The following is a 27,130-nucleotide window of genomic DNA, read 5'->3' as shown; positions in this document are numbered from 1 at the left end:
TACCAGGCAGGTCACCTGATCATAGAAGGAGATCAAATTGGTGAGGCAGGACCTGCCCTTCCTAAATCCATGCTGACTGGGCCTGATCCCTTGACGAGCCTGTAAGTGCTCTGTGATTGAGGTCTCTTCCAACCTTATTGATTCTGTGATTCTATGATTTGTGGAAGGAGAGTTTGTTTCTGATAGTGACTAGAGAAGGAAGCAGTATTGTAGACAGGGTGGTCTAAAAATACCAAAAAAGTGAGATTTATTTTGGAAAGGAATATTTTTTATTAACACTATTACTAGAGTTACAAAATACAAGCTTTTTTTTGTGCTCTTATGGTGTTTTCAGTAGGCATATGTGCATGCTAATTATAGCATGCTGGGTCCTGGATTTAGTTTCTTGAAAGATTGTTTTCATGTTTTTTCAGTATTTGTTATCCTGAAATTTCAAGCCATTGTGTGGCTATGCATCACTTGTGAGATGCTCCTGGATCATGGTGCCTTTCCCATAGAGGAGTGGAAGGTCTGAGTTCTCCACTTCTGTGCTGCAGAAACAAACATATATGTAGAGGACTTAGGAACAAATACACCAGGCTGACTACATCCTCTATAATGTGTGGGAAATGTGAAAGATGCCTACCTTTGTAATACAATATCTGTTTATTTACATTTTTAGAGCTTAGCATTGCTTTTTGAAATTGAAACGTCTTCTTTTTACAAAGCCCTTTTCATACAGTAACTCCTGAAACACCAATAGACAGCACAGAGTGACAGACATCACAAAAATGCTGGAGACTGATAGAGAATAATGTCTTTAGGATATCAGAATTCAGAACCATTGGCACAAGAAAAAACATTGAATACTGTTTCTGGCATTCATTTAAAACTGATAGTATAGAATAGAATAGAATAAACCAGGTTGGAAGAGACCTTCAAGATCATCGCGTCCAACCCATCAACCAATCCAACCCACCTAAACAACTAACCCATGGCACCATTAAGTCTTCTCCTGAAAACCTCCAGTGATGGCGACTCCACCACCTCCCCAGGCAGCCCATTCCAATGGGCAATCACTCTTTCCGTATAGAACTTTTTCCTAACATCTAGCCTGAACCTCCCCTGGCGCAGCCTGAGACTGTGTCCTCTTGTTCTGGTACTGGCTGCCTGGGAGAAGAGACCAACATCCGTCTGTCTACAGCCTCCCTTCAGGTAGTTGTAGAGAGTAATAAGGTCACCCCTGAGTCTCCTCTTCTCCAGACTAAGCAACCCCAGCTCTCTCAGCCTCTCCTCGTAGGGCTTGTGTTCCAAAGCCCTCACCAACTTTGTTGCCCTTTTCTGGACTCGTTCCAGCAAGTCAACATCCTTCCTGAACTGAGGGGCCCAGAACTGGACACAGGACTCGAGGTGCGGCCTAACCAGTGCAGTGTCCAGGGGCAGAATGACCTCCCTGCTCCTGCTGGCCACACTGTTCCTGATGCAGGCCAGGATGCCATTGGCCCTCTTGGCTGCCTGGGTACACTGCAGGCTCATGTTCAGTCTACCTTCGACCAGCACCCCCAGGTCTCTCCCTGCCTGGCTGCTCTCCAGCCACTCTGACCCCAGCCTGTAGCTCTGCATGGGGTTGTTGTGGCCAATGTGCAGAACCCGGCACTTGGATGTGTTAAATCTCATGCTGTTGGACTCTGCCCATCTGCCCAGCCTGTCGAGGTCCCTCTGCAGAGCCTCTCTACCCTCCAGCAGATCAACTCCTGCCCCCAGCTTGGTGTCATCAGCAAATTTACTGATGATGGACTCAATGCCCTCATCCAGGTCATCAATAAAGATGTTAAAGAGCATGGGGCCCAGCACTGATCCCTGGGGCACACCACTAGTGTGACTGGCTGCCAGCTGGATGTGGCACCATTCACCACCACTCTCTGGGCTCGGCCCTCCAGACAGTTCCTAACCCATTGCAGTGTGCTTCCATCCAACCATGGGCTGACATCTTGGCCAGGAGTTTGCTGTGGGGGACGGTGTCAAAGGCCTTGCTGAGTGTGACATATAGAAGAAAATCCTGACTGAGTATGGCTATCTTTTGCTGGAGTAGGCAATTTCTTGATAAGGAAGTTAATTGCTTGCTGTAATAAGGAAATTTAAGTACAAATATTCTCTTACCTTACAAGCCAGCACCATACATGTGAACATGCCTTTCTTCTTCAGTGGCTGAGCAATCACTTGCTTTTTCCTGGGGATTAAAAGTGTAAACAACAACAGAAAAAAAGTAAATATATGTTCACTTAAAGGCAGATTGTGCCATGTCCCATTTTATTAGTAAGGCTTTAGAAAGAGCACAGACATAAAATAACGTCACTTCTAAAGCTGGTATTTGTAGCTGTTATATGTGAAATGTCTGTGTTTTGAATATAACCAATGCCTTTGAAGAGATGATGTCTTGAGCACTGCACTCCTAGATTTTAATTGCAGCTTTGATGTTCTTGCTCCTAAAATCTGGAATTTGATTTTTATCTCAAATTCCTTACTGTCTAAAGTGGGAAGCAGTAACTTTTTTCTATCTTCTTAGGTTTAGCAAATGCTTTCATTGCAACAAACTGTTACCAATGCTCAGTATTGTCTGGCTTTTCCCGCACAGTGTTGACAATTTTGGACTCGGTCTTCTGCTTCAGACTAAGCAGATAAAACGCATGGTCTCATCGTATGTGGGAGAGAACGCTGAATTTGAGCGCCAGTATTTATCTGGTGAGCTTGAAGTTGAGCTTACACCTCAGGTAAGGAGCATCTCTAGGAGGAGACTCATGATTTAATCTAAAATGCTGATTAGGATGTTGATTAAGTGCTCTTACAAAATTATTTTGCAGTACAAATGTTTTGCCTGTGTGTAGATGCACAGTAAAGACAGATGGCACTTGCCAACTTGGGATGATGAGTGGTATGCTGCAATCATGGTCTGTGAATTCCTTTTACAAGTTGTTCTATGATATGATATGATATGATATGACATTATAGATATGATTATGTATTTTTGTTGTATAGTGCCAGTTTTTTGGTAGTTTCTCACAGATTGTGAAAAACACCCGGCAAGTGTGCTCGCTACTGTGGGGGAGGTTTAGGCTGGAGGTTAGGAGGAAGTTTTACATAGAGAGAGTGATTGGAATGGGCTGCCTGAGGAGGTGGTGGGGTCGCCGTCGCTGGGGGTGTTCAGGGCGAGGCTTGACAGGATGCTTGGTTGCATGGTTTAGTTGATTAGGTGGTGTTGGATGATAGGTTGGACACGATGATCTCGAAGGTCTCTTCCAACCTGGTCTATTCTATTCTATTCTATTCTATTCTATTCTATTCTATTCTATTCTACTCTACTCTACTCTATTCTATTCTATTCTATTCTATTCTATTCTATTCTATTCTATTCTATTCTATTCTATTCTATTCTATTCTATTCTATTCTATTCTATATAAGGGAAAAAAAGTCAGTGAATTGCTGAATTGCCGCTGTTGGTAGCAGCTTGTCCTTGCCTTAGGGGATGCTGCCATCTAGTGGGTTGGAAGGAATCAAATTAGGCTATTTGAGTTCATTTTGAAACGTCTTTAATCTTAACTAAATTGATCTTTGCATAGCATTAAAAGGAAATATTTATACCTTTATCTTTTAGCACCATAATTTTAACTGTGTTAGCATTGCCAGGGTACCCAGATAGCACAAATACAATGAGATCCTAAAATCCTCAATATCAGTCATATTCTACTGAGATTTAGTTTTGTGAAATTAGTGCTCTAAAGGTTACAGCATATTTGTGTGATGCATTTCCAAAGGTGATACTTACCTTTGGGCTTTAAACAGCTATTAATTCAATTCTCTGGGAAGAGCAGAATTCTCATATTTTTATGGAGAAGATTTTTGGGCTCCATCTCTTGGGAATATCTCTTTGGGCCTCAAAGATTGGCAGTGTATACTCAAGTCAGTTGACAAAACACCAAGTACTTGCCACTTTTAATGTTTAAAATGCCACAAATCTTACCTTTCTATCACCTTACAATTCCTGTCCCACTCTCTCCCCCCCTCATTCTTACTTACCTAGAAGAGCCTGAATTCAGACAAGTAATTGACTTGGTGGACTGCACAGAGAAGCTATGCATTTTGACTCTGAAGATACTGAGTCTGCACTGTGCAATAGTAAATAGTAAGGTGAATGAAGTACTTGCTAGGAAATGCAGGGATTTGAAATATTTGTGTTAAGGAAAAGGCACTTCAAATTTATTGTGGCTTTAGGCTGGGGACTTATGTGTTCTCCTTACACAGTAAAGGAGAGGTCATTGCGAGGCCTTGAAATGCTAAGGCTGTTTGGAAGACAGGACTTTGCATCACTGCATAGTTCATGTCTGCCTCTTGCCACCAGTTTGTAAACCTATCAGAAGTCATTGCCTTTCATGCAGGATAATTGAAGAAAATGCAGCCTGTGTTTTGGAGGCTGTCAAGATAGATAATTGACCATGACAGTCTTGTAGTGAATAAAAAAAAAAATAGAAAGAAAATAGTTGAGAAAGGACACTAGTGAAAAGCAGGAGATGTGTCTTTTGCTGTATGTCCATACTTAAGGCTGATGAGGAGTTTGGGCTTTTAATATCTATGGTGCAGCTGGACATGAAGCAGAATGCAGATGGGGTGGTCAGATAGCTTAGAAACGGTGTTCTGTCAGCTTCTTGGTATTCTTAGCATGAACAGCCCAGATCACTGGACTCCCTCTTCCATTCTCAATTTGCTATGCATGGCTGTTTCAACTTGAAGTGAGGTACGAAGTTTTTCTTAAGATAGTGGAGATTGAAACATAAATACATAGGACTCAGAAAAACCTTCTAGCATATGTGGCCAGGTGGGAAAGAGAAGAGCTCTTGGAGTGGGAAACAAGTTGAAGGAGAGGAGACACAGCAAAGTGTTGGGGTTTGGAAGTTAAAATGGAGTCATGTGACAGTGAGCTGTTGAGCAATTTGTGTTTGTGTGTGAATCATTTCTTGTCATAAGCAGTATCAATCCCACAAAGGAGAGCTTAAATGGGAGGAAGAAATAGAGTATATGGACTGCTGAGTTCAGAAATAGAAGCTCCAAATGACAGGATTTAACAATAAGTTTATGCAAGCCGTTCATGAAAGCTTGATTTATTGTTCCCAAATGACGACTTCTTAAATATGTTTTCCTACAGGGCACACTTGCTGAACGCATTAGAGCAGGAGGAGCAGGAATCCCAGCATTTTACACTAGCACTGGCTACGGGACACTGGTGCAGGAAGGGGGTGCACCTATCAAATACAATACAGATGGCACTATTGCTATTGCCAGCCAACCAAGAGAGGTAAGATGTCAGTTTGTTATTAGGAAGCCTTCTGTTTTGAAAATGGAATCTCTTACAAATTTCCAATGAAACTGTAGTTTAACCACCTCTGGGACAAGTTTAACTTTGGTATATTGCTTTAACAGGATGTCTGTGTTACCAGCCACGTCAGTTTTCTTTCCACTGATTACTTCTGCCCTCTGTTTTGTGTTAGAAGAGTTTTCACAGCCTTAGGGTGGCTTAGCATCAAGAACTGATCCATATGAAAACCCCACCTCCTGCAGTTTCTTTTCAGTTGACAGCTTTCTGGCTAGGTTCACTGTGTATTCAAACAAAATCTACACCAGGCCCCTGTATTGTACAGTAACAAATTGAGGAAAACCCCTTATTAGTGGGCCAGGTGCTTCTTACATACTGTGATATGGAGTAAGCAGCCCTGCAGCTCTGCATGAAGTTTCAGCATTAGGAGACATAAGACATGTTTGTATTAAATGGGGAAGAGCTCAGTGTACATAAACTTTCTGGAAACTTATTTTCTAACAGTTGAAATGCAATTTAGTCTGAGTATTTGAAATTGCAAATAAATAAATAGTGTGCCATTTCCAAGTGACAAATTGGGGCTTCATAATGAAACTGGATGTAGAAGTGGGGAAGGGAAGAGATTTCTCAGTGCCATAACTGTAGTTGAAGAAATGCATGGGGCTAATGCTGCAGGTCATGAATACATTAAATTCTGCCTCTGCTGGGATAAAGGCAATTATCCATGTATTTATAGGTGGCTATTTTCAGTATCTAATCATTAACTCAGTCCTTTTCTCCTTTATTCTGTTTACATCATGATATTTTACTTTTGGAAGGAATGTTTTGTTTTTTAAATAGCTTGCAATTTGACAACATATTTCTTCCAATCTTGTAGGAAGGTCTCTATTACTTTCCTCAGTCTCTTGGGGACCTAATAACATGACTAGCATGATTTGATCAAATCTGTTCACAAAATCCATTTCTAATGCAAGTGTCATTTTAAAAAACTTCAGATCTCTTTTTATAGGAATGAAAAAATTACTTCCAATGCACATTTGTCATATTTCCTCCCTCTCTCAGAAATTTTAAATAGCACACTCTCCCCTCCATTATTAAAAGAAATGTTTACATACATGATTAAAATGCTAATTGTCAGCTACATGTCCTGGCTTGAGGCATAATATAATCACAAATACTGCTGTAGAGAAAATCAAATTAACTCAGCCATTCGGATATTGTGATCTGAGTACAGGATCTCAAATCCACCTTATTTTGGATCTGAGATTTCTGATGGTGAGCAGTAATTACGAACTTCTTCAGCTTTAGCCCTTCAGTTTTTGGTTAGCTTGTAGATATGAAGAAGAAAGCATGTCTAATTCCACTAGGTGGAGCAACAGGGTTATGGATCTGATTTTCATTCTGTTTCACTACATAGAAACATTTTGATAAAACTGGGGTTTACAGCCTTCCTGTATTTCTCTGTTATTACACAGCTATGGCAGTTTAGGCTGGGTGCCTCCTGTTCCTGCTACACAAGCGATACCTCCAGCATCCTGAGGGTCCAGCCCAGTGGGTGGACACAGGAAACAGTGTATTTCATATGCATGATATCCTGTGCCCTATAAATCTATCTGCAAAATAATTCACTTCTTTCTTCCCTTTCTGTTCCTGTGAGAGATGCTCCCTATTGGGTAATGGTGGGGGAGTATCTCAATGCCTCTTAGGCCTCTTAGGCCTGGCTAGACCTTCTGGCTAGACCCAGGCAACCAGCACCAGAACAAGAGGACACAGTCTCAAGCTGTGCCAGGGGAGGTTTAGACTCGAAGTGAGGAAAAAGTTCTTCACTGAGCGAGTCATTCGTCATTGGAATGGGCTGCCCAGGGAGGTGGTGGAGTCACCGTCCCTGGAGGTGTTCAAGGGGAGATTGGACGTGGCACTTGGTGCCATGGTCTAGTCATGAGGTCTGTTGGGACAGGTTGGACTTGATGATCCTTGGGGTCTCTTCCAACCTTAGTTATACTGTGATACTGTGATAATGCAGGGAGGAGAAGGGGGAGGGGCAGTCTCAGACCTGGCCAGTCTTGAGACCAGCCTAGTGGGGTGAGAGGGAAGAAAGAGCACTGGAGGTTTTGGGTATACCCTCAGGTGGGGAAAAGGGAAGTGTTGGGAGGCTTTTGGGTATGCTGTAGGGAGAGTCTGTATGCTTTGGGTTTCTTTTCTCACTATGCTTATAGCTTTCTGTAAAACACTAATTGCTTTTCCATTTAAACCTTCCATCACTTCTGCAATCCCTTTGTGTGAGCGTCATTCTTTTGCCCCTTTCAGGGGCAAGAGACTATCTGCCTGGCCTCAAACCAGGACAACAGCTGACCTACAGTTTTTCAGATCAAACCTTCAGTATGAAAAGAAGTCTAAATGTAGTAGTATGTAAAATTAAACTGATAAAATTAATTTTGCATGGGAAATCGGTTTGAGGAAGCCTATGTCTCAATGATGTACTTTTCTTTGTAGGTGCGAGAGTTTGATGGCCGTCACTTTATTCTGGAGAAGTCAATTACAGGAGATTTTGCTCTTGTGAAAGCATGGAAGGCTGATCGTGCAGGAAACATCATTTTCAGGTATGACTTGTCTACAAGTAGGAAGAGATTCTTTAATGGTTTAGATAATGAAAGAAAACAGAAGAGAATCCTGTCTTCTGTGTGATTGCAAAGTAATGTTTTACTGACTTTGCTTTCTTTCATGTTGCCTTTCCCTACTGTCAAATTATACTGCAATAAAAAACAAAATACATTTGCTTTTTCAAATGACTTTTGAGAACTGAAAAAAATAACTGTTAAATAAAACATTGGTGGCTGAAAATGGGCCATAGCAGAACAAAGTCATTGTGTTGACTGTGTCAAATCGTACTGACATTCTGTTCAATTTCCATGTTAGTTTGGCTCCTTCTCCTTAAGTAATTGAAGGCTGACTCAAGAAGTACAGGTTCAAGTATGTCAGGAGAGAAGGGATCTGAGTGAGTCTCCTGGCCAGTCAGTGATGGGAAAACTTGATTCTGTCCACACAAAAGTGCGTTTAAAGTTGATTTGATTCCAGTGGTGTAGGGAGAGGCATTGTATGAATTTAAACATCTTCTGCAGTGAAAAGTGTAGCACTAGCCACAGCATCACTGATTTACTGTATTTGTGTTCTGGCTTGTCCTGAGCTGAAGCAGGAGAGGTTTGTCTGTGTTTAACATACGGGTTTTATTTGTCTGTTTTATGGCTATCAGATGAAAAGGTAAGTGTTGAAATCAGTGGCAGTTTAGTAGAAGATGCTGAACGATGCAGTCTGCCTTTTTAAGTCTTGAAAGAAACAAGGAGTTGAAAAGGCAACTGAAAATTTTGCAGATAAAATAATACTGATAAAGTAATGTTTTTTTTCTTGTGCATATATACACAGGTTTCTATATGTCTTTTAATAATAATATTAAACTAAAATACTCAAGAAAGAATTTTTTACTTGACCCAGCTCTAGACATCCTGGCTTTCCCACTGGCAGGACAAGATGGTTTCTGACCGAACTTTCTTGTGCGCCTGTCGGTGAATTTGGTGGCTGCTAAACTGCTTTTCTTAGGCTATCAGACATGAAGTGCAGGAAACACTCTTCCCTCTTGGGCTTGTCTTTCCTTGGTCTTGATCTCCTACTGTCTATTCATTTACCCTGTGTATATCTACTGATGCTTACTCACCTCTGAACAATTTATTCATTCTCCACCAAAGCATACTGCTTGCATTTTCCCTTCCAACCTCACTTCTGTTATGTCTTGTTGGTCTCTCTTTCTTTTCCTGGTACTCCTGTTGCTTTCACAAGTCTTCATATGTCTCCCACATTCACACAATACAGTTAGTACCAGATACTACTTCCATTTTGGAACAGACCTGAAAATCTTGACTTTCATCAAGTGTAATTAATCAAAGATGGAAACAGCATCATCCAGAGGATTATTGCATGTGGAATATTCCTATGTTGGAAGAACTTGTTCATAGTAAGCAGTGACCCATTCAGAAGACAGAGGAACATAGTCTACCGGAAACTATGGTGGAGGAAACTGTAATAGATTACAAAACAACCATGTTTCTGTGATTGACAGAATGAAAAGGATGAAATTGGCCTTGTTAGCCACCTGGGCACACTGCTGGCTCATGTTCAGCCTACTATCAACCAGTACACCCAAGTCCCTTTCAGCCTGGCCACTCTTGAGCCACTCTGTCCCCAGCCTGTAGCACTGCATGGGGTTGTTGTGGCCAATGTGTAGAACCTGGCACTTAGATGTGTTAAATCTCATGCCCTTGGACTGCCCATCTGTCCAGCCTGTCAAGGTCCCTCTGCAGAGCCCTTCTACCCTCTAACAGATCAACACCTCCCCCCAGCTTGGTGTCATCTGCAAACATACCGATGATGAACTCAATCCCTTCATCCAGATCATCAATAAAGATGTTAAAGAGCATGGGGCCCAGCACTGATCCCTGGGGGACACCACTAGTGACTGGCTGCCAGCTGGATGTGGCACCATTCACCACCACTCTCTGGGCTCGGCCCTCCAGCCACTTCCTACCCCAGTGCAGAGTGCTGCTGTCCAAGCCACAGGCTGTCAGCTTGGCCAAGTGTTTGCTATGGGGGATGGTATCAAAGGCCTCACTGATGTCCAGGTATACTATATCCACAGCCTTGCCCACATCCACCAGGCGGGTCACCTGATCATAGAAGGAGATCAGGTTGGTCAGGCAGGACCTGCCCTTCCTAAATCCATGCTGGCTGGGCCTGATCCCTTGGCCATCCTGTAAGTGCTGTGTGACTGCACTCAAGATGATCTGTTCCATAAACTTGCCTGGCACTGAGGTCAGGCTGACAGGTCTGTAATTCCTAGGTTCCTCCTTCTGGCCCTTCTTGTGGATGGGCATCACGTTGGCCAGCTTCCAGTCTTCTGGGACGTCTCCAGTGAGCCAGGACTGGTGGTAAATGATGGAGAGCAGCTTGCCCAGCTCATCTGCCAGCTCTCTCAGCACCCTAGGATGGATCCCATCCGGTCCCATGGACTTGTGGGGATCCAAGTGGATAAGCAGGCCTCTACTTCTTCCTGGATCACAGGGGAACTGTAGTGCTCCCTGACTCCATCTGCAAGCTCAGGAGGCCAATTGTCTGGAAGACAACCTATCCTGGTTTTAAAAATTGGGGCAAATAAGGTGTTAAGTACCTCTGCCTTTTCTTTAGTTACAATATTCCCCTCTGTGTCCACTAAGGAGTGGAGGTTGTCCTTGCTGTTCCTTTTGCCATTAATATATTTATAAATACATTTTTTGTTGTCCTTCACAGCAGTGGCCAGTCCAAGCTCTAAATGGGCTTTTGCTTCTCTAATTTTCTTCCTGCATGACCTAGCAACATCCTTAAACATTCCATGGGTTACCTCTCCTTCCTTCCAAAGATGATACACCCTCTTTTTCTCCCTTAATTCACTCAGAAGCTCATTGCCCATCCAGGCTGGCCGTCTGCCCCGGCGGCTCATCTTCCGGCACATTGGCACAGCCTGTTCCTGCCCCTTCAAGAGTTCTTTCTTGAAGTAGGTCCAGCTCTCCTGGACCCCTTTGTTTTTAAGGGCTGTTTCCCAAGGTACCTTCCTTGAGTACCCTGAAGTCTGCCCTCTGGAAGTCCAGAGTGGAGGTTTTGTTGCTGCCCCTCTTAGCTTGACTGCATATTGAAAACTCAACTATTTCATGGTCACTGGACCCCAGACAGCCTCCAACCACCACATCTCCCACCAGCCCTTCTCTATTGGTAAAAAGAAGGTCAAGCATACATTACCCTTACAGGCTTACACAGCAGCTGGGATAAGAAGCTATCCTCCATACAGTCTGAGAACTGAGACTGTCTCATCTCTGTTGTGTTAAGTTCCCAGCACATATCAGGCAGGTTAAAGTTGACTATAAGAACCAGGTCTGGTGATCTTGAGACAGCCTCTGGCTGCCTATAGAATAATTCATCAACTTCTTCATCCTGGTTTGGGTTCTCTATAACAAATTCCAACCAGATTGTCAGCTCTAATTTTCACCCACAGGCACTCAACCTGCTCGTCCTTGATCTCTAGTTCCATGGCATCTAGAGCCTCCCTGATGTACAGGGCCATCCCTCCACCCCTTCTCCCTCGCCAATCTCTCCTGAAAGCCTGTAGCCATCAATTACAGTGCTCCAGTCCTGTGAGTCATCCCACCACATTTCTGTGATAGCAACTCCATCATAACTTTCCTGCTGCAACAAGGCTTCCAGCTCCTCTTGTTTGTTACCCATGCTTTGTGCATTAGTGTACATGCACTTCAGCTGGGCTGCTGGTTTCACCCCTGACTCCAGCTTACCACCCCCAGACTCCTGCCTGGGAGGACTGGTTTCAGCCCCTTCCCCCTTCAAATCTAGTTTAAAGCCCTGTCAATGAGACCTGCCAACTCCCTTCCTAGAACCTTTTTCCCTTTGGGGAATAGGCCATTCTCATGCACTAAGATCTTTCTCCCCCTCTGGGATGGATGTACTCCATCTGTTGCTAGCTGACCTGGTACCATAGAAAATTCCCCAAGATCAAAAAACCAGCACCAGCCTCTGAGCCACTTGTAAATTACAGCTGCTGACCTGTTCCTTCCAGTATTCCTTCCTGCAACTAAGTGTGTTGATGAAAAAATTATCTGTACCCCTGACCCCTCAACTAGTTCTCCCAGAGCCTTGAAGTCCTTGTTGATTGCCTTGGGATTGCCTTTACCAGCAGAGATGTGGATGGTGCCAATGAAAGTACACTCTTGACAAAGGAACAGAGGTGCTGAAGGTAGAATTTGAGTCAGAGCACAGACAATCACACTGGGTCATCTTCTAATGCTTCAAGTAGTTTTGCAGTAAGTAAATTCCACTCATATTTGAGTTGTCCCTTCATCTTTGTAACATTAGATATGTAACAGGTGTAGTTAAGTGGTTTACATAGAATACATAGAATACATAGAATAAACCAGGTTGGAAGAGACCTTCAAGATCATCGCGTCCAAGCCATCAACCAATCCAACACCACCTAAACAACTAACCCACGGCACCAAGCACCCCATCAAGTCTTCTTCTGAAAACCTCCAGTGATGGCAACTCCACCACCTCCCCAGGCAGCCCATTCCAATGGGCAATCACTCTTTCTGTATAGAACTTTTTCCTAACATCTAGCCTGAACCTCCCCTGGCGCAGCCTGAGACTGTGTCCTCTTGTTCTGGTACTGGCCACCTGGGAGAAGAGACCAACATCCGTCTGTCTACAACCTCCCTTCAGGTAGTTGTAGAGAGCAAGAAGGTCACCCCTGAGTCTCCTCTTCTCCAGGCTAAGCAACCCCAGCTCCCTCAGCCTCTCCTCATAGGGCTTGTGTTCCAAACCCCTCACCAACTTTGTTGCTCTTCTCTGGACTCATTCCAGCAAGTCAACCTCCTTCCTAAACTGAGGGGCCCAGAACTGGACACAGTACTCGAGGTGCGGCCTAACCAGTGCAGTGTCCAGGGGCAGAATGACCTCCCTGCTCCTGCTGGCCACACTGTTCCTGATGCAGGCCAGGATGCCATTGGCCCTCTTGGCTGCCTGAAAGAGAGTGAAATTTTCCCTTTGACCTCTCCCTAACCCTTGTCCAATATACATAGAATAAACCAGGTTGGAAGAGACCTTCAAGATCATCGTGTCCAACCCATCAACCAATCCAACACCACCCAAGCAACTAACCCACGGCACCAAGCACCCCGTCAAGTCTTCTCCTAAAAACCTCCAGTGATGGCGACTCCACCACCTCCCCAGGCAGCCCATTCCAATGGGCAATCACTCTTTCTGTATAGAACTTTTTTCTAACATCCAGCCTGAACCTCCCCTGGCGCAGCCTGAGACTGTGTCCTCTTGTTCTGGTACTGCTTGCCTGGGAGAAGAGACCAACATCCGTCTGTCTACAACCTCCCTTCAGGTAGTTGTAGAGAGTAATAAGGTCACCCCTGAGTCTCCTCTTCTCCAGGCTAAGCAACCCCAGCTCCCTCAGCCTCTCCTCGTAGGGCTTATGTTCCAAACCCCTCACCAACTTTGTTGCTCTTCTCTGGACTCGTTCCAGCAAGTCAACCTCCTTCCTAAACTGAGGGGCCCAGAACTGGACACAGTACTCGAGGTGCGGCCTAACCAGTGCAGTGTCCAGGGGCAGAATGACCTCCCTGCTCCTGCTGGCCACACTGTTCCTGATGCAGGCCAGGATGCCATTGGCCCTCTTAGCTGCCTATGAACTAGTTCACGGTCTTCTGCCTTTGGAAGTAAAGCTGTCGTCCTGCCTTTGGGTCAGTTTAGGTATCTACCCCTGGATCAATGGACTTTGTGATCATTGCTGTGTCTAGATGTCCAGAAAGCTATCTTAAAATAAAAAAGAAGACATGGCTAGCTAGTTGCTGGATTTCATACTCCAAAAAGCTGAACATTATTCTGTGTTGGAAAAATAGTGCTTCCTTGTTTTGTTCTGCTGGATAATTTGTTCTTTAGAAATAACACCTTTCATCTTGTAAAAGTCTGCTGCTTCTGAAAGAACTTTACTAATCCAGGAACATTTGAAATTGCATAAGTTTTTATAAATAGAGCCAGAATCAAGCTCATTAACTCTTCTTAATTTGACAATGAAATGATTTCTTGTTGTATTTTTGCCTATGTTTATTTATTTATTTATTTATTCTAACTGGCAGACCAGTCAGTATAATCTTGAGAAAGTTTTTGGCTCAGGAGAGTAGTCAATCTGCCTTCTCCCCATTTATATATTTTCTTCTGATAATTTAATTCCATTTTTCTGACTCTGTTTTTCTTCTCATTTTCTACCTAGTTTAAAAGAGTTCCCCATAATCACTAGTAGCTGGTATTTTATTCTTCTAGAATACTAATTCAAGTGTGATGGTGATATGTTTTTTATGGTTGCCTAATCTTACATACTTTTATGTTTACACAGTGCCCAGGGAGACCCACAGGTACCATTGCTGTTAGCGGTTTCACAGCTTTCGTGTATTGCCAGTAAAACAGGGTTTCCCTAGGATGTACGGCTTTAGCTTTGAGTCTGTAGAGCTCTGCACTGCAAATCCTGTTGAAACTGCGCCATGGGCTCGGAATTTGACCGTTTAAATTCCCTACTTCCTCTAAAGCCACGAGGTGGCAGCAGCATCCCAAAGTTCAGCATGGATATGGTAGGCAAAAGGGTGAAGAGGGGGGAAGTATAGGGAAATCAGAATGATCAGTTAAAAGAAATGTTTCTGTGGAACAGGGGTGGGGGGAAAGGAGGTTTTCACCTGTTCACAGCCCTAGTTTTTTGGTTTTTGGGTTTTTTTCTTTTTTAAGAATTCTACATTTTGAAAGAGAAAATTGCTGAGAAGATCCCAGTGGAACCAATCTAAAATAGGCATAGTTTTTCTTAAATATTACAGCACAGTTTTGTTTGCTTTCTGAAATTTACAGAGAGAGGCTGACACAAGTCATTTAATTTTCCTTGTGTCTGCTGGGTTCTTGGTGCAGATCCTGGTATGGTGAGGGAGTTGGCAGATGTGCTCACCAAGCCACGTTCCATTATTTACCCAAAGTCCTGGCTAACTGGGGAGGTCCCCAAATGTAACACCCATCTACAAGAAAGGAAGAAAGGAGCATTCAGGAAACTATAGACCTGTCAGTCTGACCTTGGTACCAGGCAAGGTCATAGAGCAGATCATCTCAAGCACCATTACATGACATATAGAGACCAAACAGGGGTTCAGGCCCAATTACAATGGGGTTATGAAGAGCAGGTCCTACGTGACCAACCTGATCTCCTTCTATGACAGGATGACCTGACTGTTGGATGAGGGAAAGGCTGTGGATATTGTCTACCTAAACATTCAGAAAAACTTCGAGACAGTTTCCCACAGAATCCTTGTGGACAAGCTGTCTGCTTCTGGCTTGGATGAGCACACACTCTGATGGATAAAGCACTGGCTGGGCAAAGAAGCCCAAAGAGTGGTGGTCAATGGAGTTAAATCCAGCTGGTGACCAGTCACAAGTGGTGTTCCTCAGGGCTCACTGTTGGGACCACTTCTGTTTAACATCTTTATTGATGGCCTTGATGAAGACATAGAGTGTGTCATCCTGTTCAGTATCTTTACTGATGATATATATGGATGAGGGGATTGAGTCCATCATCAGTAAATCTGCAGATGATGCCAAGTTGGGATCAGGTGTTGTTAGAGGGTTAGAGGGTTCTGCAGAGGCACCTTGACAGGCTGGACAGATGGGCAGAGTCCAAGGGCATGAGATTTAACACATCTAAATGCTGGGTTCTACACATTGGCTACAACAACCCCATGCAGGGCTACAGGTTGGGGACAGAGTGGCTGGAGAGTGGCCAGGCAGAGAGGGACCTGGGTGTATTGGTTGACGGTAGGCTGAACATGAGCCAGCAGTATGCCCAGGTGGCCAAGGAGGCCAATGGCATTCTGGTCTTTATCAGGAATAGTGTGGCCAGCAGGAGCAGGGAAGTAATTGTGCCCCTGTACTCAGCACTGGTCAGGCCACATCTTGAGTCCTGTGTCCAGTTCTGGGCCCCTCAGTTTAGGAAAGATGCTGAGTTGCTGGAACGTGTCCAGAAAAGGGCAACAAAGCTGGGGAGGAGTTTGGAGCACAAGCCCTATGAGAAGAGGCTGAGGGAGCTGGGGTTTATTAGCCTGGAGAAGAGGAGGCTCAGAGGAGACCTTATTGCTGTCTACAACTACATGAAGGGAGGTTGTAGCTGGGTTGGTCTCATCTCCCTGTTGCAAACAGCACCAGAACAAGAAGACACAGTATCAAGCTGCACCAGGGGAGGTTTAGGCTGGATGTTAGGAAGAAATTCTTCACAGAAAGAGTGATTGGCCATTGGACTGGGCTGCCCAGGGAGGTGGTTGAATCCCTGTCCCTGGAAGTGTTTAAAAAGAGACTGGATGAGGCGCTTAGTGCCATGGTTTAGTTGATTAGATGGTGTTGGGTGATAGGTTGGACTTGATGATCTCAAAAGTCTTTTCCAGCCTGGTTAATTCTGTATTCTGTATCAGCAAGTTTGCAGATGACACCAAGTTGGGTGAGAGTGTTTATCTGCACCAGGGCTGGGAGGCTCTACAGAGGGACTTGGATAGCCAAGTTGGATCAATGAGCCAACACTAATGGGATGAGCTTCAACAAGGCCAAACGCCAGGTCCTGCACAATCCCAAGCAACATAGCGGGCTTGGGTAAGTGTGGCTGGAAAGTTGTCTGGACGAAAGGTATCTGGTAGTTCTAAATGACAAGCAGTTGAATATGAGCAGTGTGCCCAGGTGGTGAAGAAAGCCAATGGCATCCTGGCTTGTGTCAGAAATGCTGTATCCAGCAGGAGTAGGGACACTCAGCTCTGGTGAGGCCACACCTCAAGTATTGTGTCCAGTTTTGGGCACCTCAATACAAGAGAGATGTGGAGGTGCTGGAATGAGTGCAGAGGGCAGTGAAGCTGGTGAAAGGCCTGGAGAATAAATCTTATGAGGAGCAACTGAACGAGCTGGGGCTGTTTAGTTTGGAAAAGAGGAGGCTGAGGGGAGACCTCATTGCTCTCTGCAGCTCCCTGAAAGGACGGTGTGGAGAGGTTGGTGCTGGTCCCTTCTCACAGGTTGTTAGTGAAAGAACTAGGGGGACTGGCATCAAGCTACGACTGGGTTGGTTTAGACTGGACATTAGGAAAAAAAATTTCATATAAAGAGTGGTCAGGCATTGGAATATGCTGCCCAAGGAGGTGGTTGAGTCACCAGCCCTGGATGTGTTTAAAGGTTGTTTGGATGTGGTGCTTGGGGATATGTTTTAGGGGTGAACTTGGTAGAGCAGGATTATCAATTATACTTGGTGATCCTGAGGGTCTTTTCCAACCTGAATGTTTTGGTAATTCTATGGTGATACATGCCATGTGTTACTTTTATTCCCTAGAGGATCATTGTCCTTGTTGCTGAAATACTGTGTGGAAATACTTAGGACGAAAGCCAGCATCTTGCATGAGTGCCAAAGCTGGCATAGCTTTCTTAAATCAAGAGAACTGGATTAAATTCACTACATGTGAAGTGCTATCGCAAGTCCTAGTCTGAATTATGAAACTGTATGTAGGAACTGGGAGGTCATTAAACCCTTTTCTGGATCCCCCCACATGAAGATTAATTTTATTCTTTGTGGAGTGAATTAATGATAATTTATATTGGTAGAAAGTACAATTTGCTGCTGCCCTTGGATCTAGTAAATGAAGATGTCAGTAGCCTACACAATGGAGTGATTGAAAGTCAAAAACCTGTAGTGTTTTTTTTCTGATGTAGCAAAATCTGATTTGATTTCATACATCTTACATAATTCCGTAATTTTTTTCCCTCCCTCTTATGTTTTTATTAGTTGCCTACTTGGCAAAAATTATTTGTGATGTTTTTAGTACAGAGATACTTCTAGTAGCTTATCTCTAAGTCTTTGCTCATACTGCTACAGCTTTTAGTATTTGTTAATTTTCTTTTCTTTTGCAGAAAAACTGCACGAAACTTCAACCAACCTATGTGCAAGGCTGCCAAGACAACTGTGGTTGAGGTAGGGCATTGAAACATTGTAAGCCCTATACACTTGTAGTCAACAAATCCTTTGGTTTTGCACGGTATCCTGGGAACAAAGTTTTCATGTTCTTGCCTCATTTGGGGATCTCATACCAGTGACAGTGATCTAACCTGTCTCCTTGGACTGCCTACTCCTAACACTATGCTCTGTTTTGGTTATCAGTTCTTCAGTTTACTACTGCATCTGATCCTGGTCAGAACTTTGTCTTTGCTGTGACTAGCCTTCAAAAGAGAAACAGCTTTCAAATTTGTTAGATAACATGTGGATGAAAGAACAAACAGTAGGCTGTCAGTAGTCTTAGGTTGTGTTTGAGAAGATTCACAGAAGACCTTATGCAAAACCTCTGGATAATAAGGGTAAGTACATCACAACATGGACTGGGCAAATCATGGAGCTATCTCTAAAATGTCATAAATTACATAAATATGAACCCAGAATGAAATATAGACATTTAGTTATGCCCTACGAAAGAGGTTGGATGAGATCTAGAGATTTCCTCCAGTCTTTCGGTCCTTTTTTCTTGTTGTCTAAAATGATAGTGTCTGAAAACATGGAGCTGTCTACCTTGGAAATATATTGGTGACTGGAGAGTTGATAGAGTGTAACAATATCTAAAAGATGGACTACTCTATTAGCTCTCCATCACTCCCTGGTAAGGTTTTCTTACATGCCTGTTAAAAGCTAAATACAGTTTGACAGTAAGATCAAGAAGAACACTTCTAGTCTATTTCTAGTAAATTCTAAATGGAAGAGGCTTGTATTTCTTGAGGCTTGTTTGTGTGGGTGTTTTTCTGGTTGTGGGTTTTTTTGTTTGTTTGTTTGTTTGTTTTGTGTTTTTTTTTCTAATATTTGGGGATTAGGTTTTGGGTTGTTTTGTTAAAATCTTCCCTGGAAAGTGTATCTGTTATATAAACATATCTGGATATATTTGGGAGCTTGAGCTTTTACAGAACAATGGTAAAAAGTACCACGGAATTTTTCACATGACTTACCATGACAATTCAGCAACAGTACATGAATTCTCACAGTAGATTTTTAAGAAAAGTTTAGAAACTTTTTCCATGTAAAGATGAAATGCAGAATATTTCATCATTCCCTTTCCTTCTAGTCACTTGCCCTTCATACTTTGTTCAGTCTTGCATTCAGAGAATTTAAGTAGATCAAAGCCTTCCACCTACATTGAATCTCATTCTCTGTTTTTGCTCTTTTATCCACATGTGATAGGGTAGAATTTTCTTGTCAGTGAGCAGCAGTTAAGTGACGTCCTTCTTGCTATAATTCCACTTAACAGTCTTTAGTAGAACTGCTGTGAACTGTGTCCACCCTGAGTCTTGTATTGCCATTTGAGAGCTGGCAAGCTTTTTGTAAGATGACACATTAATATTCACTTTACCTTTCTAGCTTATGTGGATGAATTAATGGGTGAAGAGGCATAACCAGAGATTTGGGACAAATAGGTATTTTGAGCCAAATGCAATGCCTCATTGGCTTAACTTTTAAGTATCTTTCTTCCAAAGTGGAATTAAGAATGTTGTATTTGCATTTGACAGTTCAGACCCAGGGAAACAGAAAGAGGTATCTCAATATGGCATCTAGTACATGCTCAGTAGTGAGAATCATCAACTTGTATCTGTCTAGTTCTGATTCTGAGGAAACTGAGGAAACTGAAATGAGTTTTTCCTGATGCCTTAGTTAAAGTTGTTGGTGATTGGAGGGTGAAATTCTCAGTCCCACTTACAGGCAGAAGAAAAATGTTTGATTAGTCTGGTCAGTCAGATACTCTTGGCTGTTGGGATTTCTGAATTCTGCTATCTGTTCCCTGCTCTGTTTCTGTTTTTTGCCCACTTACCATTTAACTTATTTCAAGCAAACAGTCCAAGAAGTGGAAATGTAAAGCCATCCCCGCTCCTTTCCATCAAGCTACAGGTCAGACTGTCTTCAGAGTGTCATGGTTTAGGCCCAGCTGGTAACTGAGCCCCAAGCAGCCATTTGATCATTGCTCACACTCCTTCACCCAGGGGGATGAGAAGGAGAATTGGGAGAACACTGTGGGTTGAGATAAGGAGGTTTTAGCAGAACAACAGGAAGATAAAAGAAACAAAGAAATAACAATAATGCTAATGAAATAATGTCTACATGAGTGCTATAAAACTCAGTGCTCACTACAACACCTGCCATGTGCAAAATCCCACACACCTTTCCTCTCCTCCCCATATATAGCAGTCAGGATGGTATCAAATACCCCATTGGCATGCTTGGTTTGGTTGACTAACCAGAGTGTGGCCCTCCCAGCTTCTTGTGAAAATTAACCTTAGCCTAGCTGAATTAAGGACAGAGAGTCATGCAGTGATTAACTGAGATTTGCAGGATTGTAGTTTCTCAGTCGGGTGCTCCCATCCCCATTTTGAATGTGGAGATTTGTATGTGTTAGGCAACCAGACATACACTTCCAGCCTCTGCTTGTCTAGTATGAAGCACTAGTAACTAGCAAAAAATAGTGCTTTCTCTTTCTGGTTTTTGAGTTCCTTTAAAAATAATGTAAGTACATGGAAAAATAAAGTTGTTCCTCCTAGCAGCTCTGATGGGTTGGGTTTTTTGCTTGGTTGGTTTGTTTGTTTTTTCCTCATTTGTTTGTATACATCTAGTTTTAACCAGTCTTTTAGAAGAAATCTCCTTTACAGGATCAAAACTTAATTTGTTAAACTTTACATTAAAAGGGGAGATGCTAGGCTGTTCACTCATGCTACTGTTAAGCTCAATATGTGCATTTAATCAGACTGTGGCTTGAATTGTGGAAGATAGGTTTAATCAGAAAGGTATCCTGCCGTGATGAAAACAAAGCAAGGTATGGAAAATCAGCATTGTTTTTGTGCATGCTCCAGTGGTTAATCACTTTCACTGGTACAAATATATCTTTTTACTGTAATTAGTTTGGCTTTAGGTTTCATGCAATACTTTTTCTCTCATCTGCTAGGTGAAAACCTTTTCTACAATGTGCATATCCTTCCCTCTAAGTGGCTTCTCAGTGTTTTTGATACAGTGAACTGATTCAGGTCTTGATGATTCTAGATGTGGAACATCTTCTGCTTTCTTTTTATGTCCATCTTGCTGTCACAATTTTGACCAGCTCAAGAATCTTCAGCATTGTAATACTGCCATATTATCATAGTATCATAGTATCAGTCAGGGTTGGAAGGGACCACAAGTATCATCTAGTTCCAACCCCCCTGCCATGGGCAGGGACACCCCACACTAGATCAGGCTGGCCAGAGCCTCACCCAACCTGGTCTTAAACACCTCCAGGGACTGAGCCCCAACCACCTCCCTGGACAACCCATTCCAGGGCTTCACCACTCTCATGGGGAAGAACTTCCTCCTCACCTCCAGCCTGAATCTCCCCACCTGCAGCTTCATTCCATTCCCCCTAGTCCTATCACTACCTGAGATCCTGAGAAGTCCCTCCCCAGCCTTCTTGTAGGCCCCCTTCAGCTACTGCAAGGCCACAATTAGGTCACCTCAGAGCCTTCTCTTCTCCAGACTGAACAGCCCCAACTCCTTCAGTCTGTCCTCACAGGAGAGGTGCTCCAGCCCTCTGATCATCCTCGTGGCCCTTCCCTGGACACCTTCCAGCACATCCATATCCCTCTTCTAATAGGGGCTCCAGAACTGGAGGCAGTACTGCAGGTGGGGTCTCACCAGAGCTGAGTAGAGGGGGAGAATCACCTCCCTTGACCTGCTGGCCACACTTCTCTTGATGCAGGCCAAGGATCTGATTTGCTTTCGGGGCTGCAAGTGCACACTGCGAGCTCCTGTTGAGCTTCTCGTCCACCAGCACCCCCAAGTCTCTCTCCTCAGGGCTGCTTTTCAGCCAGTCACTACCCAGCCTGTATTTGTGCCTGGGATTGCCTCGACCCAGATGCAGGACCCTGCACTTGGTCTTGTTGAACCTCATGAGGTTGGCTTGTGCCCACCTCTCCAGCCTGTCCAGGTCCCTCTGGATGCCATCCCTTCCCTCCAGCGTGTCTGCTGCACCACACAGCTTGGTGTCATCAGCAAACTTGCTGAGGGTGCACTCAATGCCACTGTCCATGGCACCCACAAAGATGTTGAACAAGAGTGGTCCCAGGACTGATCCCTGAGGGACTCCGCTTGTCCCTGGCCTCCACTGGGACATGGACCCATTGACAGCCACTCTTTGGGTGCGGCCATCAAGCCAGTTCTTTATCCATCTAGTGGTCCACCCATCCAACCCATGTGTCACCAGTTTGGAGACCAGGATGTGGTGCAGGACAGTGTCGAAGGCTTTGCTCAGGTCCAGGTAAACAACATCAGTTGCTCACCCCTCATCTATTAATGTTGTCACCTGTTCATAGAAGGCCACCAGGTTGGTCAGGCAGGATTTGCCCTTGGTGAAGCCATGCTGACTGTTCCCAATCACCTCTTCAGTATTCTTCTGAGTCAGTAGTGCCTCCAGGAGGATCTGCTCCATGATCTTTCTGGGCACAGAGGTGAGACTGCCTGGCCTGTAGTTCCCTGGTTCCTCCTTCTTACCCTTTTTGAAAATGGGAGTAATGTTTCCCCTTTTCCATTCTGTGGGGACTTCCCCAGACTGCCATGACTTTTGGAATATAATAGAGAGGGGTTTAGTAGAACCAGTCTGCCTGTTGTGTCTCATACTGCTTCTTGATTCTTAGGATTTATTATTTTGGCAGTCTTTCCCCAAATTTATTTTAGATCCTGATCACTGATAGAAGTGTAGAATGGCACTTGGCAAGGTTAAGATCCGTATCAAGGTGCATATAAACTGCTAGAAAACCAAATTCAAGATATCTATGATCTTCATGAAAGGGAAAGTGCTCTGGGAATCAATTCCATTTGTTAACCTGTCCTCCTAAATTAACCCTGGGTACTGTAAAATCTGAAATGTGTACAGAGTAAAAGACTATTTTTTAAAAAACATATTAAAGGAGGAGGAAGTGGAGCTGGATAGTTACCAGTTATGGCTGTGACACACTGTGGAAGGTTACTGATTTTTAAAATTTCCCTAGAATGAATTTTGGAGCAAAGTGTCTGACCCTCAGCCTTGCTTATTTTGACTGGGCAAATGTTCAGAAGTAGTTGTTCGGTACCCTTTTGGGGATCAGAAATACATGGATTTCAAACTTCTAATAAAATGAAAGAGGTATTTATTGACCTGCACAACAATTTCAAACCATGACATTGATTTCTTTTGTTTATCTAAGTGATGGGAAGTAGAACCTGGTAACAATCATGATAACAAGGATAGACATTTATGCACGTAATGGTCTGTGAAAATCCAGTGGAATTTTTACTTTAGTTTAAAGATGACTAATATTAAGGGGCAAAAAGACATTTTAAACTGTATTACTTGATTCCTGTTAGCTGGAAGGTAACCTTTGCAGAGTAAAAATGTGAAAAAACCCAGTACTGGCAGCATTAGGTAAGTTGGCTTTATCTATCTGTGAAAGCCAAATTATGCAGGAATTTATTTGTTGGTTTTAGTTCTTTTACAATTTTGCATTTTTATAAAACCTCTTCTATTAATCTCTTGACCTCATCTTGCAGAACTTGCAGAAGTATGCAGTCAGAATTGTAGCTTTGTTTGCACATGAGCCCTCAGCATGCTCTTTGCCTGAGGCTTTCAGTTAATTTTCAGATATATGCACACTTTCTTGCTCTTATTGCAAAGGCAGGATAGGCAGGAAATCAGCAGATCTAAAAGAAGTTCAGTGGTGACATATTATTAAAATGTGGCTCAGAAGCTGGTGCCACCAACAGAATTTTGGGTTTTTTGATCTTGGGAAACTTTATATGGCACTGGGTCCACTAGCAACAGATGGAGCATATCAGTCCCAAAGGGGAAGAAAGATCCTAGCACATAAGGACAGCCTATCCCACAGAAGGCAGTTGGCAGGACTCATTGAAAGGGCTTTAAACCAGATTTGAAGGGGGAAGGGGCTGAAACCAGACCCCCCAGACAGGAGTCTGGGGGTGGTAAGCTGGAGTCAGGGGTGCTGTCAGCCCATGGCTTGGACAGCAGCACTCTGTGCTGGGTCAGGAACTGGCTGGAGGGCTGTGCCCAGAGAGTGGTGGTGAATGATGCCACATCCAGCTGGCAGCCAGTCACTAGTGGTGTCCCCCTGGGATCAGTGCTGGACCCCATGCTCTTTAATGTCTTTATTGATGATCTGGATGAGGGCATTGAGTCCATCATCAGTAAATTTGCAGACAACACCAAGTTGGGGGCAGCTGTCAGGGGTGAAACCAGCAGCCCAGCTGAAGTGCATGTTATGATGGAGTTGCCATCACAGAAATGTGGTATGATGACTTACATTACTGGAGCACTGTAACTGATGGCTACAGGCTCTTTAGGAGAGACAGGAGAGGGAAAAGGGGTGGAGGGGTGGCCCTGTACATCAGGGAGGCTCTAAATGCCATGGAACTAGAGATCAGGGATGATCAGGTTGAGTACCTGTGGGTGAAAATTAGAGGGAAGGCCAACAAGGCAGACATCCTGGTTGGAGACTGTTACAGACAACCCAAACCAGGATGAAGAGGCTGATGGATTATTTTACAGGCACCTAGTGGCTGTCTCAAGATCACCAGACCTTGTTCTTATGGATGATTTTAACCTGCCTGGTATCTGCTGGGAACTTAACACAGCAGAGAGGAAGCAGTCTAGAAGGTTCTAAGAGTGTATGGAGGACATCTTCTTATCCCAGTTGCTGTGTGAGCCTACCAGGGGCAAGGCTTTGCTTGACCTTCTTTTTGCAAACAGAGAAGGGCTGGTGGGAGATGTGGTGGCTGGAGGCTGCCTGGGGTCCAGTGACCATGAGATAATTGAGTTTTCAATATGCAGTCAAGCTAAGAGGGGCAGCAACAAAACCTCCACTCTGGACTTCCAGAGGGTGGCCGAGCCCAAAGAGTGGTGGTGAATGGTGCCACTTCCAGCTGGCGGCCAGTCACCAGCGGCGTCCCCCAGGGATCGGTGCTGGGCCCCATCCTCTTTAACATCTTCATTGATGATATGGATGAGGGGGTTGAGTCAGTCATCAGCAAGTTTGCAGATGACACCAAGTTGGGAACAGATGTTAGTCAGTTCGAGGGTAGAAAGGCTCTGCAGAGGGACCTCGACCGACTGGACAGATGGGCAGAGTCCAATGGGATGGCATTTAATAAGTCCAAGTGCCAGGTGCTGAACTTTGGCCACGGCAACCCCATGCAGAGCTACAGGCTGGGGTCAGAGTGGCTGGAGAGCTGTCAAACAGAGAGGGACCTGGGGGTGCTGATTGACACCCGCCTAAACATGAGCCAGCAGTGTGCCCAGGTGGCCAAGAGGGCCAATGGCATCCTGGCCTGTATTAGGAATAGTGTGGCCAGCAGGAGCAGGGAGGTCATTGTGCCCCTGTACTCTGCATTGGTTAGGCCACACCTTGAGTACTGTGTCCAGTTCTGGGCCCCTCAGTTTAAGATGGACATCGAGACACTTGAACGTGTCCAGAAGGGCAACAAGGCTGGGGAGAGGCCTTGAGCACAAGCCCTATGAGGAGAGGCTGAGGGAGCTGGGATTGTTTAGCCTGGGGAAGAGAAGGATCAGAGGTGACCTCATTGCCCTCTATAACTACCTGAAAGGTGGTTGTAGACAGGAGGGGGTTTATCTCTTCTCCCAGGCAACCAGCACCAGAACAAGGGGACACAGTCTCAAGCTGTGCCAGGGGAGGTTTAGACTCGAGGTGAGGAAAAAGTTCTTCACTGAGCGAGTCATTCGTCATTGGAATGGGCTGCCCAGGGAGGTGGTGGAGTCGCCGTCCCTGGAGGTGTTCAAGGGGAGATTGGACGTGGCACTTGGTGCCATGGTCTAGTTGTGAGGTCTGTTGGAACAGGTTGGACTTGATGATCCTTGGGGTCTCTTCCAGCCTTGGTTATACTGTGATACTGTGATACTGTGATACTGTGACTTCAGGTTACTCAAGGAACTAACTCAGAAGGTACCTTGGGAAACAGCCCTTAAAAACAAAGGGGTCCAGGAGAGCTGGACCTACTTCAAGAAAGAACTCTTGAAGGGGCAGGAACTGGCTGTGCCAATGTGCTGGAAGATGAGCTGCCGGGGCAGACGGCCAGCCTGGATGGGCAATGAACTTCTGTGTGAATTAAGGGAAAAAAAGAGGGTGTATCATCTTTGGAAGGAAGGAGAGGTAACCCATGGAATGTTTAAGGATGTTGCTAGGTTATGTAGGAAGAAAATTAGAGAAGCAAAAGCCCATTTAGAACTTAGGCTGGCTACTACTGTGAAGGACAACAAAAACTGCTTTTACAAAGATATTAATGGCAAGAGGACGGGGAAGAGCAACCTCCATTCCTTAATGGACATGGAGGGGAATATTTTAACTAAAGATGAGGTAAAGGCAGAGGTACTTAACACCTTCTTTGCATCTAATTTTAATAGCATGATAGGTTGTCTTCCAGACGACTGGCCTCCTGAGCTGGCAGATGGAGTCAGGGGGCTGTATAGTTCCCCTGTAATCCTAGAGGAAGCAGTTGGAGACCTGCTTAGACACTTGGATCCCCACAAGTCCTGATCTCCTGATCTCCTTCTATGATCAGGTGACCCACCTGGTGGATGTGGGGAAGGCTGTGGATGTAGTCTACCTGGACATCAGCAAGGCCTTTGACACCGTCCCCCACAGCAAACTCCTGGCCAAGCTCACAGCCTGTGGCTCAGACAGCAGCACGCTGCTCTGGGTTAGGAAGCGGCTGGAGGGCCAAGCCCAGAGAGTAGTGGTGAATGATGCCACATCCAGCTGGCAGCCAGTCACTAGTGGTGTCCCCCAGGGATCAGTGCTGGGCTCCATCCTGTTCAATACCTGTATTGATGATCTGGATGAAGGGATTGAGTCCATCATCAGTAAGTTTGCAGATGACACCAAGCTGGGGGGCAGGTGTTGGTCTGTTAGAGGGTAGGAGGGCTCTGCAGAGGGACCTTGACAGGCTGGACAGATGGGCAGAGTCCAGCGGCATGAGATTTAACATATCCAAGTGCCAGGTTCTACACATTGGCCACAACAACCCCATGCAGTGCTACAGGTTGGGGTCAGAGTGGCTGGAGAGTGTCCAGGCA

The 27,130-nt window shown here is 44.5% G+C and overlaps 1 protein-coding gene across 1 annotated transcript in view; it reads left to right on the top strand.

The window, feature by feature from the left end:
• The window catches only part of OXCT1 (3-oxoacid CoA-transferase 1), a 109,244-nt gene that overhangs the window by 19,413 nt on the left and 62,701 nt on the right, over positions 1 to 27,130 (top strand). Inside the window, exons 4-7 of the mRNA XM_054178046.1 lie at positions 2,615 to 2,750; positions 5,178 to 5,327; positions 7,839 to 7,945; positions 17,907 to 17,967. Coding sequence (XP_054034021.1) covers positions 2,615 to 2,750; positions 5,178 to 5,327; positions 7,839 to 7,945; positions 17,907 to 17,967 — 454 coding nt within the window. The remainder of the gene's footprint in view (positions 1 to 2,614; positions 2,751 to 5,177; positions 5,328 to 7,838; positions 7,946 to 17,906; positions 17,968 to 27,130) is intronic.

Source organism: Dryobates pubescens, chromosome Z, assembly GCF_014839835.1.
Source record: "Dryobates pubescens isolate bDryPub1 chromosome Z, bDryPub1.pri, whole genome shotgun sequence".
In the NCBI taxonomy this organism is placed as follows: domain Eukaryota; kingdom Metazoa; phylum Chordata; class Aves; order Piciformes; family Picidae; genus Dryobates; species Dryobates pubescens.
This window is presented reverse-complemented; position numbering and strand designations above follow the sequence as displayed.